General features: G+C 39.6%; 3 protein-coding genes across 3 annotated transcripts; all 3 read left to right on the top strand.

The window, feature by feature from the left end:
- Positions 1 to 4: 4 nt before the first annotated feature.
- Positions 5 to 607, top strand: MELLADRAFT_111228 (uncharacterized protein; the record flags this gene model as incomplete). The annotated part of the gene is made up of 1 exon (XM_007415459.1): positions 5 to 607. The coding sequence occupies one exon, from the start codon at positions 5 to 7 to the stop codon at positions 605 to 607; it is 603 nt and encodes a 200-aa protein (XP_007415521.1).
- Positions 608 to 12,224: 11,617 nt separating this feature from the next.
- MELLADRAFT_92685 (uncharacterized protein) lies at positions 12,225 to 12,455 on the top strand (the record flags this gene model as incomplete). Its single annotated transcript, XM_007415460.1, has 1 exon — positions 12,225 to 12,455. The coding sequence occupies one exon, from the start codon at positions 12,225 to 12,227 to the stop codon at positions 12,453 to 12,455; it is 231 nt and encodes a 76-aa protein (XP_007415522.1).
- A 739-nt stretch (positions 12,456 to 13,194) lies between these two features.
- MELLADRAFT_111229 (uncharacterized protein) lies at positions 13,195 to 14,274 on the top strand (the record flags this gene model as incomplete). Its single annotated transcript, XM_007415461.1, has 2 exons — positions 13,195 to 13,338; positions 13,627 to 14,274. The coding sequence occupies 2 exons, from the start codon at positions 13,195 to 13,197 to the stop codon at positions 14,272 to 14,274; spliced, it is 792 nt and encodes a 263-aa protein (XP_007415523.1).
- Positions 14,275 to 16,104: the final 1,830 nt, after the last annotated feature.

Here is a 16,104-nt window from a genome sequence, read left to right on the forward strand (position 1 = left end):
TCCAATGGGTGTTGATGAGATCTCGCAAACCGCCACATGGACACATTGTTTAGCTCACTGCCATCTTCGAAGGGAAACCATTGACTTTGCTCGCAGTCAATTGAAAGGTCTCGAAGCTCATTATCAACGTGAACAGCAAAGCGCACACAGTCAAAACGTGCAACCCCATCTCAAAGGAACAAAGTCATGTGAAGTGTATGGCGCAAGACCTCAACAATTCATCTATCCTGGTTATTTTACTAAACAACGACATGATGAATTTCGACAACGATGGAACTCCAAAAGGATGCATCGAATGAGAAAACAACGAGAGAAACGCGAATCAATATGTGAGAACGCCAAAAAGACTGAGTTTGAAGTTCTTTCGGCCTTAAAAGTTTCACAATTAAAGCGACAAAAGGAAGTAACGGAACGACAGGCAGCATATGTATCGCAGGTCGTTCAAAAAGACGATGAAGGGATGAAAGCCGAATTTGAAATTGAAATTCGATCGTCTCAGGATTCGGAAGAGATGCGGTACTGGGCTCAAGAGCGTAAGGGTATTGCACCTTTTTTGATGGTAGTCTATTTGATGAGTTGTAGGCTACTCCGAGCACTGTTACCTTGATCAAGTTGAACCAGTTCCTTGTGGCTTTGATATGATTTGACAGATTCTTCCTTGTTTCCTAATTTCCTTGTGGAGTTGTATCTTGTTTTTTCTTGAAGTTTTTTTGTATCTCTCGGGTTTCACTTGTTTTCAGCTTGCATATTTGGATTTTTTTCGTCATGTTTTTCTCATCATCTCATTTATTTCTCAAATTCTACTTGGTTACCTTTTATCAGTTCTTGAAAGCAGTGAAGATTAGTTTAATCTTCTGGATAAAAGAATTTAATTGCCGTTGAATTGGTTTGTGATTCATGCATTTACAAAACTCCAACTCAAACGAGTCATGGGCACGTTCAGGCCAACCAAATGATCCTTATGAATCATGATTGGACAGAAAAAGACAGAAACAACATGCTTGCAACAAATTCATAACAGGATCATTTGAGCACATCATTGACTCGTGCACTTCCGCTATCAGCAGTGCATCCTTCAAAAAATTGCTTTCGTACCATCACCACCATGACCGTCACCCCCGGCTTTGGCTGGACCATCTTAGGCTGAAACTCCCTCCTGGGTACTCACCTGCTTGTTTAAGGTGGTTGTTGTTGGCTTGATTCCCTTACCTGTAGAAAGCTTGCACAATGCAAACGTACCCCCGGATAGGCGCGCCAGTACATGTGGCATGCATTGGTTTCTTGCCCTCATCATCTCCAAATCGACGTAGGAAGCATGCAAACAGCAAGCCTAGCCTGATGTCTAGGCTGTGATCCGGATCCGGACCCGTCCACCCGGTCCTGACCAACAGCTTTCACAGAGTGGACCGTACGTGCCAGGGGGATTTAAACCTAACTTGATGAGAGTTACAAATCGCCCCGGGCGGCTGGGGCGCTGACTCTTTTCCGCCAAATCTCTCTCACAATAATCAAAATACAGCATTGCTGATCAGGTTTGGACCACAACATACCATTATCAAATATCAAGATGCCCTGCATCTCCAACCAGCTTACTTTGCATGGTACAGTCAACAAACCTTTCTAACTTGCAATTTTTTTTCCTCCAATTTGATCTCTGAGGTCTTGTCCAATATAACCACTGCAGTTTGTTCTTTATGGGTGTAGACATACTTTGTCCCGGAAGAAGTCAATGTCATGATGAGAAATGTATGCCAAGGCCAAGAAGCATTCAAAGATGCTTCAACATCTCAGAAGACAGTCCCAAGACACCTGGGGTCTGAAGCAAACCCCTTGCTCTCAACAAACACCCCAGTACTACTTCCACCATTCAGCATTCATCCCGCACACATCATATTGTAGCCCCAGTTCAAACTGAACAGCCAACTATGGCAGCCTTCTGTGTTGGCCTGCCAAGGTTAGTAATCTCCTTGTTTTTCACTTTGTCATTCATTTTGTCTTGTATTTCTTTTCTTTTTTATAGTTGCTTTATTATTTTATCTTCTAGTTGTAACTGATCTTATCATCAGATTTAAATTCTTTGTTTGACCAGCCTTCTTAAATTCTGTTAGTCTTTCATTTATTCTGATTTGAATTCTCTTATGGTCTCTTTCTTTTTATATGGTTGGTGACAACAAGAACCACTTAATCAGGTATATTTTCAAAAATTGTTCCACAAGTTGCAAAAATCATTTACATAACAGATCAAGAGAATCTTGAGGTTGTCTTGTTGAGGGCTATCAAAAATCACCCTCAGCAGAACACATTTCACAAGTCTTGTTTTTTCAACCTTTAGAAGACTGAAATATATCTGGTCTGGGGTTTTATTTCTTGCTGTCACCAACCATAATTGTTTCATCATCCTTTTTCAATTCTCTTGCATTAATCTTTTAGTTGTTAGTCTTTTGTTTTATCATCTTTAAATTATTGATTGTATCATCCTTTTTGTCTCTTGCATTCATCTTTATAGTCATTAGTCTTTCCTTTCTTATACTTGTTTCATCTTTTTTATAGTCTATCATTTAATTTTGTACTTGTACTTATATTTAGTCATTTTATTTTGTCTCTTTATATGAAATGGGCTCGTTAAACTTACTGGAAGTTTGGTATCAAAATACCAAAATGAATGTATTTGGTGCGAAGCCCAAGGCCTAAGCCAAGGGTATAAAATTGCTTGAATAAAAAGAACACGCCCTACGGGGTGGCTAGCGGCCTAAACTAACTGTACAATACTAAAAAACCAGACTGAAACATAACCAACAAATTAAAACTAACTAAAAAACACACTAAACAAAGACTCACACAGAGGAAATAATAACTGCAACTACTAACATAGGATAAAAAGATATAAACTAACCAAAGAAAAATATAGTAAAACAAAAAATAGGGAGAATAAAAGATAAAATGATAAAAATAAGAAAAAACCACTAACGAAAATGGACTACCTTTCTCTTCCTCCTATTACCCCAGAAACAATTTTTTAAGGGAAGGGAGGGAGGGAAGAAAAATTTTTGATTTAGAACTAAGATGTTTAACGAGCTAGATGATAAACCTGAGATCGAATGTTTGAGACTTCGATGAAGGAGAAGCGATGGAAGTTGGTAAAGGTAATGGACAAATGGTATGATGTCATACCTATAGAACGGAAGTTAATATTATAGATATCCGACCCGTCAGTTACTAACAAACATGTAATGTAAATAACCAACTTCTCCCATTCCACTAGGTTAATAACTCGTTACCAACAGCGAGAAATGGGCTCGTTAAACTTACTGGAAGTTTGGTATCAAAATACCAAAATGAATGTATTTGGTGCGAAGCCCAAGGCCTAAGCCAAGGGTATAAAATTGCTTGAATAAAAAGAACACGCCCTCTCCGCCCACCTACCAGCGTACCAAGAGAGTGGTGAAGTAGGAGAGGAGACAAAAAATTTGTCAGTGTTCATTATACCAAATACAATAAGACCAGGTAAGAAAAGATATTTCATCTGATGCCAGCACTGCAACTGACTAGGCGTAAAGCCATTAACCAGAGAAGCAAAGGCTATCGCCATTAACCAACGAAAGCATAAAATGCGTTGACCGAAAACAAAGAAACACGAAGGCAAAATGCCATTAACCGACACAACCAAACTTACTATTTGAAGGCAACTTGAAACCCAACGTGAGAAGTCCGACCAATCACGTGGTTCTGATTTTCTGGTAGCCGCAGGGCACAATGACCCCGAACATAAATAAGGAATGCGTCCGAGGACCAACGACCGGCACTCTTAATGAAGTCCATCGTAGCTCCTGCTTGAGCAAGTGCCGTCGCCCCACCGGACCTTAATGAATGTCCTGAAAAAGATTTGTCGAAATGGGAATGGAAACGCTCGAGAAACCACGAGCGAGTAGGATGGAGGCCTTTTGAGGTGATGAACAATTCAGGTGAGGAAATGAAGATTGTGTCTCTGGAGCGTAAATAAGATTTGATGAGACGGATAGGACAAGCTGTGGTGTTTTCGAAGTATTGGATGATTACTGGAGTACCCAAAAACCGCTTGTCGCCTTTAGAATAAGGCAGATGATATTGGACGAATTTTTTGCAAACTGAGAATTGTAGAGCGCAGCGTAGAATGATTTTCCTTTCGTCAAATAAACTTGCGGAATCTGGAATGGTTAGCTCTCCCAATCAATGCAAACCCCCAAAACCTATGCCCAACATGGCTAAGAATAGTTTGTCGTCGTGAGAAGAAGATGACTTTTTTACGACCTCCTCGATTTGATGAATTGAAAGAGCTTTCTTCCTAACCACCGGTTTTGAACACTCGCTAAGACAATGCTTCATTGTATCGATGACGTCTTGATGTCTTGAATCACAACGAATAGAAGGAAAGTTTAATTTAAACATGTGTGTGATACCTACTAGATACGCTTGGACCAATCTGGGAGACATAACACGAGAAGAATAAGACACATAATCACATAAGTTATCAACATTAGGAATGAACGGCTGATTAAATTTTTTACACCATCTTGCGAAACTTCTAAAACCTGATTTATACTTTGCTAATGATGTTTTTGCTACTGTTGAACGACGATCTTCTTTTGATAGCGTTCTTAATTGATCTAAAGTAATGTTTAACATAGACGACGCCTTTTTGGATCAACCCATGATGTAGTCCCTGTACTAAAATTATTAACAGAGAGGTTTGCTTCTAAACCACCGGAAGCAAGATGACGATTGATTTGAAATGACGAAACAGAAACAGCACCGATACAAAGACGAAGATCTTCCAAATCTTTTTCCGAGATTCCTAACTTTTGACGAGACAAGTTATCAGCTTTTGCATTAAAATCTTTTGATATGTGCATAACTTTCACGTCAGCACCTGCCTCCACCAATCGAGACACACAGTAACGAAATAAAGGTTCACAATCTTATTTGGAGCATGAGAATTAAAAAGGTCACAAACTAATTGCGAGTCGGAATGAACAAAAATTTTCTTTGAACCTTCTCTTATGCCATAATCAATTGCACAGACTACCCCTAACAACTCTGCCCAATAGATATTCCGAGTTGGGGGAGGAAGAACTGAGTATCTGCCTAGACGAGAACCCGGTTCCCAAACACCGATCCCCGACATGCAAGCGTCCGTAAAATAGACCGAGTCTGCATCTTGAAGACACCATCTTGTTGACTTAAGAAACCGAACACCATCCGCATTTTTGAAGTAATTCAACAGCCAACGTAAATCATCTTGATTTTCCTTATTCAAAGGAATCTCCAAAAATTTCTTGAACTTCCCCGCGGTCTTTTCGTATAAGCTCTGTAATGCATATCTACCCCACGGCATCGATGTACAAGCCCATGTTGCTGTACCTAACAATTCTTGCCACTCTTTTAAAATATGTTTCGGTTTAGCAATGAAATCTTCAATTTTACTGAACAATTTTTCTTTCTTGTCGACGTGAAGATACATGGACATTTCTTTTGTATCCACTACATGGCCTATGATTTCGATGATTGGACCGTGAATCTGTTTTTTCCACACCCATGGAATACCTAGCATATCAAACACATTTAGTAACTTTGCTTGCGGAATCGGAATATGATGACCTTTGAACATAGTGAAATCTTTTGCAGAACAAATACCCCAAACATCATCCATCATGTTACCCATTTTCTTGATTCCAAACACAAATTCCGCGATCCAAAGAACTAGCGAGAAGAAACCACACCATATGTGAGGTGACGCAGACGAACCAAATGTCATATTGTAGTCGACTCGTTTCTTGTCTTTAATCCGCATGATCTGACGGAGCTGGTATTGAAGGTGAGTAGGCATGATCCTGAACGCTCCTTCGACATCTGATTTCCACAACATTAGATCTTCTTCTTCCATGTTCATGTCGATTATAAAAGGAACAAAGCTCCTCAACGTGTCGTAAGTTACTGCAATGTTGTCCTTATCGATTAGATCGTTCGGAGAAGGATTCCCGGCGCTCATATTCAAACAGACTCTCATTTTTTCTGAATCCTTCTTTGAGACCATTAGCAAAGGAATCACTTTCATCCCTGGAAGAAGAGTAGAAAATTCTTGGGAGAAACGACCTTTATCGATTTCTTCTTGACACTGAACATCCAAAATCTCTTTGTAAGTTTCACACGATACATGATTCGGGCCATCAATTACTTCATCTGACGGTAAAGAAGAGCTCGGCCAAAATCCCAAACGTAACCCTTTGATTGTTGAGTCTACAAAGGGCCTGTTTGGGTGATTTACCAATAACGTTCCTAACTTTTCGACATTAATTGGCGTGTTGACTTTGAATAAGAAATGATATTGATGAAGTGCGTAAGCTGCGACGAGATCTTCTTTGAGTGACGGAGCATCTGGGAACGGTCTTGCATATATGCTTGATTCTATAGCCGGCGAACATCCCTTATCGTTAATGCCGTCCCAAATATAGCCGCGAAGGAACTTATGCGAAGAGTCCTTGTCGATGATCATTTCTTCTTTCCCTTTTATCGTCCTGTAAGAACTAATATGTCAGACTCTAAAACGAAAGATTTTACTAGACAACGAATTAGGTGAAAACCAACCCAAAGACAGATTTATTGTCTCCTTCAGGTATGCTTACAACCTGGGTGGTCTTTTCTACACCCTTTGACATTCTGGAATATAACACAAATAATTAGTTTCTAACCCAAGCTCCATACAGCGCAGCGCACACTAGAGAAAGTGAACGAGAAAAACAAAACAGGAACACCAACACATTTATGTTGTCTGGGGCAAGCATCGCCAAGAGAACAATGACCAAGATTGAACGCAAAACAATACGTTTCTGCTTCTTTTTTGACGCCTCTGGTGTCTTCCACGCCAAAACCGCTCTTATATTTGTAATTATGATCGTAAAACAGAGGAGAGTTTTGGGGTTTTTGATGGAATTGACTTCTTTGATTAGAAAACTGACGGTTTGGACCCTGATAAGGTCTAGCGCTCGTCGAAGCTTCTGGCTGACGATTTTGAGGTTTGTACGCATCTGCCATATAATTAGATGAGAGAGTTGATAATGACTTATGATCAAAATCTCCAAACGAAAGATATTCTTTTGAAGCAAAGTTTCGACGGAGTGCTGCATCAAAATTTGCAACACACATCCAATCGGCCTTCCTTCCATCAGACATAAACCGTTCTTTGATAAAATCCGCGTATTGTTTAAAATCGTCGTAGCAACTCGGAAAGGCTTCTTGATAAGTTCTTTGTAAAATGTCAAAATAGTAAAACCATTCCTGTGCGTCGAGGAGTTTTTCAGACAAAGCTTTGTTCTGGAGGGAAAGATTTTTATCGCGCCCATCCACAATGAGAGGAGCTGTATACACTACACCAGATTGCAAATTTACCGCTGAGTTTAGAAAATTAAAAAGACATAGAAAATTGTACACAAGGCAGAAGGGGTCAAAAAAATATGGAAAAATAAGGGTTGCATTCCCCTGTGTGTGCCCATCATTTTGCATATTTTTAAATATTTTTACGGCAGCAGTGTATATCAGGTCAGAAACTCAGTTTATGTCCAAAACTGGCAGTCATGGAGGCATTCACCTTGTGAGACCAATAAAATTGTCAATTTTGTGTCAACATCTGGAATGTCTGCCCATTCTGAAAGCTGTGTGTTTAATTGACCAGATACACATTAGAATGAGTAGTGTGTGTCCAAAAATGACAAAGGTGCGGCAATCACTGTCCCCAACAGCAAAGCTAGAAAAGCTTATAAATCTGTTCTGCCAGGGTTTTAGCATCCAAATGGAAACTGTAGATCCAGTAAGTGGCTTTCATAATGTGCAACGGCCAGTCTGATAGAAAGAAAATTGTTGTATTTGTGATTGTTGAAAAGTTTCTGCCCAAGCCTGGGTAGTTTTGGACAAAATTTGAGTTTCTGACCAAATACACCACAAAATCATTTTTCTAGGTAACATCTTCAAAACTCAAGGTAAAAATATGAAAAAATATGCAAAATGATAGCAACTCACAGAGTGATTTAACCATATTTTTTCAAATTTTTCCTACCTCTCATGCATTGCTGAGAATTTTCTACATCTTGACTTTCCTGAACTCCATGGTATATTATTGATTTGGTGTAGTGATAGCCTTTCTGTTTAGCCAAATACTCGCCTTTGATTCGCCGTAAATCAATGTATTCACCCTCCAATAGATCTTTCGTAAGAGTTTTCGGAAAGTCTGAAGGTCTGACACTTGCATTCAAACCTTTAACTGCCAGAGAGATGCTAGAAGCATAACCCCTCTTTGCTTTAGAAAATCTAAGGGCACCCGGAGTATACGAAGCCTCTGAATTAGGTCCAGACTCTGCTCTGGAAGACCAGTCGAATCTTTTCGTCTTCTTAGCATTTTTGATGTCGTCCGAGTCGTCGGAGCTGTCAGATTCAAGATCTGTATGATTCTGATGTTTCTTATGTTTGTTTCCTCTTTTTTCGACATGAGGAGGTGTTGATTTCGAGCGCTGAGAAGCATCCTTTTTTCCACCAGACTGTTCTTCCAACAAGTTCCTAGCGATTTGAGCCAGGTCAATCTCCTCTTGAGTGAGGATATGCACTCTAGGGGAAAGCCGCTTGCTTCCGTGACGACTAATCTCTTTACTTTTATCTTTCTCTTTATCAATAACAATATCATCCGGAAAAGTTGGATTAGAAGAGAGATCAAAAACATAAACTGGATCATCTTGCGATTTAACAGTACTAGTGGGAATTGGACCTTCATTAATATGAACAGGACCACCATTATCTTTATCAGATTCGATAAGATCTGATGCGAACTTGGACCATTGTCGGTACCAATTCGGAGTAACAAAGGGGACGATCTCGGAGAATAACGATCGCATTTCTGCCATAGACTTGGCATTGGAGCCTCCGCCCGATTCATAACCGGAGGACAGGGCTGCCAACTTGTCAGCCACCACTTTAGCACCTTCGTAATCGAAGTTATCATCATCACTCATTGAAATTTATTAAAAATAGATGAAAACGGTTTATTAAGATGAAACGGTTTTTTAGAACGGTTTTTTAGATAAGATTGATATATTTTGTACCTTTATTGCGAGAAAATTTTTTGATTTAGAACTAAGATGTATAACGAGCTAGATGATAAACCTGAGATCGAATGTTTGAGACTTCGATGAAGGAGAAGCGATGGAAGTTGGTAAAGGTAATGGACAAATGGTATGATGTCATACCTATAGAACGGAAGTTAATATTATAGATATCCGACCCGTCAGTTACTAACAAACATGTAATGTAAATAACCAACTTCTCCCATTCCACTAGGTTAATAACTCGTTACCAACAGCGATTCATTAATTTATTTTGATTCCTTACTTTTTTTTCTTGTTTTGGTTTTCTAGGTAAAACCCCTCAGCAGAGCCAAACTCAAGGAGGCCCTAATCTGTATGGTTATCAATGGAGAGGTCCTGGGCTCATGTGTTGACACAAAGGAGTTCAGAGAGATCATCAAAATTAACATACCCCAGGCTTTCTTGCTTTTATTGAAACAGACTGCAATATTGGATGGAATCTTGGATCACTTCTCATTAATTCAAGCTCAAATAAGCAAGATGTTCTCTTTGGTCTCTCATGTCTCCATCACGTGTGATGGATGGACTTCTACCTCCAACACTGCTATGCTTGGTGTCACTGTTCACTGGATTTCCAAGGACTTTGAACTCCACAGAATCACTCTGGGATTGAAACCAATTGAAGGACCTCACACCAGTGCCAACCTCACTGGCTTCCTCAAAAGTATCCTCAATTCCTTTCACATCTCTGAGCAAATTTATTGTATTGCAGCCAATAATGTGTCCAACAACACAACCATGGGTCAAAAGCTTGCCATCATGATCCCCCAATTTTACATCATCCAAAACCTCCACAGATGTGTTGATCACATCATCAATTGTGTTGCCAAGGCTAGGACAGTGGTTTTCTATCAAAGGGAGCCCCCTCTGATTCATGCACTTGATCCATATTCCACAAAATCAGTCTTATGTTCCATTTCTTATCATCAAACTCTGATATAAGTATCATTCTCACCAGAATCCAAGGGTTCCACAAAAAAATCAAACACAGTAGTCAGCTCAAGACTTCACTTGATAACACCATTACTGGGTGTGCCACTTTGGCTTGCAAGGTTGGACTTGTTCACAAGGTCTCAACCTGGTGGTCTTCAACTCACTTTTTCTTGCTTGATTTGTTGAGCTTAGAGTCATGTTGCAGTATAAATTTGACTGCAACCCAGCACTCAAGTGCTTTAAACTTGGCCATGCTGGATGTATTTAAATGAAAAAATTAGTTCAGTTTTTATTGCCTCTTGCTGCTGTCACCCAAATGATTGAAGCCCATATATACCCAACATTATCCCTTGTTATGCTTGGCTATAAATTCCAGGTGCTATCAATGGCTTGTCCATTGGCTTGAACATGTAAGTTTTTTATTTTTATCTTTTCATTTCGTCAGTTCATCATTACTTTCTCTCCTCTGTTTGATGTGTTACTGGTTAAATCCTTGTGTGTTCTAAGAGGCCTGGGCTGATTATACATGCTAGGCACTCAAAGCTGCAATTGTGTCAATGATAAAGAAAATCTTACATTATCAGGAGTCAGCCCTGACAACAGTGGTGTGTAATTTTATCGGAACATCATAACAGAAATTACAAACATAAGTACACATATCGACATATTTAGACCTAAAGTAACAGCTTATTATACCATGTCAAATTCATTGCCCACACAACTGGCTCCTCAGGGAATCTCTTTGTTATTTGTACCCATTCTCTCAAGGGAATATTTGACTGATCTCTGCTTTGCATCCTTTGGGGCCAGATGATATAATTAAAGTTAATTGGTCTTAGAATTCAGTTGGATCCACAACAGTGGTATCCAGTTCCCTCTGTTTGCACCTTCAAACATACCATAAGGAAATTTAGTGAAGGATTTATAAAATTCCTTATGTGGTGTACATATGCACTGCCATTCTTGATCCTTGAATCAATCTCACCACAGTCACAGCCCAAACAATGGAATTGCTTGGTTTGGGTGAAGAAGATCTATTCACCTACTCCACTGATCAAGCCTCAAAATTCAAGCCCACTTTTGACCCTGAAATCAAGGTTGTTGAACCTCAGGAAAATTTTAACCTTGACCAACCTCAACCTCACATCAAGTGTTGCAAAATGGTTTCAATTAAACACAACACCAAGGAGTATCTCACTGCACCTCAAGAAGATGAGATCTGAAAAACTCTTGTTTACTGAGAAAGTCCAGGGCGCCACTGGCAAAATCTGGCACTTGTGGCAAAGGCAATGCTTGTGATTCCTGCCATGTGTGCGCCTTCTGATCAGAGAACATTTTCTGATGCTATAAGGTCTTATTGAAGTAGATTCTTTTAATTTTTAGAGTGCCTTCAAGAATGTTCTTCATTTCTAAGTAGGCTCTTAGAGGTTCTATAGCTTTTTATATACACAAGTATTCAAAGTGAAGTCTCAGCTTTTTCATTTCAAGTAGTCTTTCTACTTTTTTTTACTTTCTAAGTTGCAGGTTTCTTAAGAAACATGTCTATCAACTTGAAATACAGAGACATCAATTGTTTTCGCCCCTATATGGAGTGTTTTTGCCCTGCTTCTGAGCCTTAGTGGCTCTCAAACCTGACCCAGTTTCAAAAAACCCGGTTGCCCCAGTTGAATTTTTGGCTGGGAGCTGTCAACAAATGTCAACTTGATGCACAAAGTTACTGCCAAAAAACAACTGGGTCAACTGGGTTTTTTGAAAACCGGGGCAGGTTTGAGAGCCACTCTTGATCCGCCCTGAGAGTTTTTTGAGAGGTACTCGAGTTTATCTGGGCCGGGATGAGCTCCGGTGAGGCTCCGTCACACTCAGGGCCGGGTCACAGCCTTAAATTTATCACAGCTCATGCAAGAAGATGCAGGAATGAAGAATTTTAGCAAAGCTCCAGACCCAAAGCTCGACCTTTTCAAGCTTTAGCAGAATGTTTATTCGCAATGCCAACTTCAAGCATTGACCAAGATGTTTCCCGATTAACTAATCCTGAATCGGGATCACCATTGACACTTTCCAACGCAATTCTTTTCGGTGTTCAAGGTTGCAAGATTGTTGCACTGATCACTTTCTAATGATCAAACCATGCATCATCCTCGCCACAGTTCGTGCAGCTCTCAATATGTTGAGATTCAAGGACCAAGTGACACTCAAAATCCCATTCCACATATGAACTTCTCTCGACTGCCATTCATCAGATCTAACCTTCTTCCTGGCATTCCTATCGATGTCAATGTGTTGTCTTTCTTGTGTGGCTACACCCGCATGGTTTGGGCCGTCAACGTGCACGAATTAGGTCCATTTTCCTCATCCTAACTTTTACAACAAGCGTTTTTCGCTTTCATCAGATTGCCTCAACATGGCATGATTTGACAAATCGTTCCTTGACCGTTGATAATGGCCCTTACCTGCCTTGTATTCATTTGGTAGATTGTGATCTGAGTTGACGAGTTAGTTGGATCATGAGATCAAGACTCGCCATCTATTTACTTTACTTGTGCCTTACTCTCTTGAGAATGATCGTATAAGAATAGGATAACTTTGCTCAACAGTTTTGAAGTCCCTCATCGCCTCATCTTCAAATAACTTTCCAAACTTATCATACCAATTTTAGCTAGCACTGCTTCTTGATTCTCATTTACCTTTTCAATCGCCTCAAGTAAGTCAAGACATTTTTTTATCGCTCAAGTGGTGATACACTATATTTCCCATTGTTCTTTAGTATAAGCACTCACAAATTGTTTGTTCTTCGTTTATCGATTTCCTTTGATGTCTTATCTTAGATCATCAAACCTTTGGACACCTTCGAATCCTTTCTTTGAAGATCTTCTCCATCATCATCGCTCGTCGCCCTCGTCTCATCAACAACACATCTTCATCAACTTTCCTACCCAAGCTCACCTTTCGGTTCAGGTACGTGGATTTTATCTTGTTCTGTAAGTTTTTATTTCACTTGTCTTTCTACTGTCCTATAACCATTGGAATCCGACGATCCTGATCATCTGCATTTTTTTTCACAGTCTTATTCTTTTCTATACTTCCTTCTATCATCAACATGTCTTCCACTTCTACTTTACGACTACGACCAGCTCCTCAAGCCGAAATGTCTCGAAAAACTACATGGACAAAATGTGTGGCCAAATGTCACCTTGAAAGGGAACGACCCGATTTCGCTCCAAGTCAACTACAAACAATCGCGGTTTATTATAACCATGAACAAAATCTTAAACTCTTGCGAAGCATCGACCCGTTCAGTTCAAGAGGAAGGAAACTCAACAAATCTCAAACCTTGACTCCCCGACAAATCATTCACAAACCTTACTTCAATCAAGAGTTGTATCAAGAATATCGTCAAAGGAAGAGATCCAAGAAGTGGTCAAGAGAGATCCGCACGCGAGAGAGACACGCGAAAATTATCAAAAACGATTCCAAGAGTGTTTTCGAAATCCTTTCTGAACTTTGAATATCACTTATAAATCGACGTAAGGAATTCGAAGAAGGAGCATCAGCTTATTTATCACAAGTCATACCAAAGCAAGAGTCAGATGAAACAAACGTCAAATCCAAGGACCAACCGATCATAAATCACACTCCAACACACCTGGAAGTTGAACAGCAACAAGAACAACAGTTGCAGCTGCAATTGTTGCAACAACAACAGCAAGAGGTACTAGCTGAGCAAAAACGACAGCATGAAGCTAAGCAAGAACAAGAGCACCAACTGAAAATCCTTCAACAACAACAACAGGAAGAGCATCAAAGACAGCTCTATCACCAGCAAGTAGAAGACCAACAACATCAAGCGCAACAAGCGCAACAAGCCCAGCAAATTCAACAACTTCTCCGACCTCCACAAGCTCAGACATCGTGCCAAACCCGCACAGGAACAAGACCTCCATCAAATGCTAGCTCTCTGGGACCTACACCTCCTGTCATGACTTCAACACCTATCGCCTGGGTAGTTGCAGCAGCAGAGAAGATAGCTTCACTTCGAAACACGGCCAAAGATCCGGTTTGTCCAGAGGTAGAAATGGTAGATGTTTTTCTTCCGATTCTTGTGGAGGAGGATCGAATGGATTTGGAACACCAAGATGGTGTTGCTGATGATGATAAGATGATCATTGATGGGGTTTAGATGGTTCAAATTGATCCAGATTGTGTGATGATGGACGTCAAACTTGTATCTGATGAAGATTGCATTATGCAATAAGCTGTCTTTCTCTTAACGTTTTTGTTTCTTCTTGCATGGTCCTCATTTACTTGATTTTTCGAATTTTATCTCTTGTGGACTTGCATAGTTTCATTTTTTTTGTTCATATTCAATACCTTTTTCATGCTTTGGTTTCTTTCTTATAAGTGTTTAGTTGTTTACCTTTTATCTATCTTTGAAAGCAGTGGGGATCAGTTCAGTCCTCTGCATTTAATAATTTCAAAATTACATCGTCAATTTTTCCTACACTGAGGTCAAATAAGCCTCTTAACTTGCTTCACCGTCACGTTCATAACTTGACTGTGGTGGTTTTTTCACTAAATACGAAGGAATTTCTCCAGAAAGGGATGGTGTGTCCCTTGAAGACCATGTCACCCTATGGAGCTCATTGAGGTCCAGCAGACCCACCGGGCCTCACTTGAGCACTACCTGATGGTCAAAGGTGCAATTGAACTTTCAAGGTGCACGCATTGCCCTCACACATGCTCATCAGTTGGATTATATGCATTCCCTGAATCAGAACCTCACAAGATTTTAGCTTAATCATCCTATTTCTTATTAATCAAGAATATACAAAACAAAACTCGTAGAAATGATCCTTATGAATCATGATAGAAAGAAATGAGAAAGAAAAAAATCATTCCAGATTTGTGGATTAAATTAGAATCACTGAGGTACATGATTGACTCATGGAGTTCCTGGAATTCCGCTATAAGCAGAACCGCCCTTTGAAGGATTGCTTTTTCTACCATCATCATCGCGACCTCCTGAAGGTCCACTTGCTCGTTTTTGATACGTTGAGATAATGTGGTGTTGGATCTGGATTAAAATTTGATAAAATGCAAGTAAAGTTGAAATTTTCAGTTCTTTGAAATCTAACTGGTGATAAAAAGTTTAACAAAAACTTACAGGTGTCAAATCTCTTTCTTCCAAATCATTAAATTTTATAATTGGTGATCCATTACAAAACGAAACCAAAAGCACAAATATTAAAGCAAAGTTCATTGAATTGAACATTGTGTGCGAGTGAGATTTGTTTGATTTCTTTTGGAAAGTGAGTTTGTGAGACCAAGTCAGAAAGAGATTTAAAATAAAACGGAGATTTTCTTTAAGAAAGACGAGTTTATACAAATAGATGATCTCTGATCAAATGATATCAATTTGGGTTTAATAGAACAACGGGCGAGAAGATAATTCACAAAATGTAGTCAAGCGAGTGCTATTTTATAACCAAACCGTCAACTTTTCAAAATCTTCAACATTACCCTTTTGATCAAAACTGCCATGCAAAAACTTATTTCTCAACCCCTGCCAAGTGAAAGTAAAGCAATTATCAAAACTTGACCTAGGCAAGTATTGATAAACAAGAACCAAAAGGTACGGCGAAGTTAATGGTGAGTACCCTGGAGGTCTTGGAAGGGTTTGTTTGTCAAAATTATTGTTGAGAGTACAAACTCTGACAACACCGAGGCGGATTGTGCCATCACTGGCACCATGAATGCCACAGAGGTGTTAGTGTGATGAATAGACTGTTGTCATGAGCTTTTCGCGGTCTCTCTTGAGTGCACGATTCGGAATATTTGTGTCATCTTGTTACGCTGCTTTTCATCTGTGTCGCGTCATTTTTTGTTATGATTATGAGGTTCTATTCTGAGGTTGTTCGATCATAGGATTATGTGATTGTATTTAGTTTTACTTGTACAAATCTCTAGTTCATCTTTGTATGGAGTTTTTCTTTCTCTCCCATCGAGTTTT

The sequence above is a fragment of the Melampsora larici-populina genome (genome assembly GCF_000204055.1).
Source record: "Melampsora larici-populina 98AG31 unplaced genomic scaffold MELLAscaffold_51, whole genome shotgun sequence".
NCBI classification, from domain to species: Eukaryota; Fungi; Basidiomycota; class Pucciniomycetes; order Pucciniales; family Melampsoraceae; genus Melampsora; species Melampsora laricis-populina.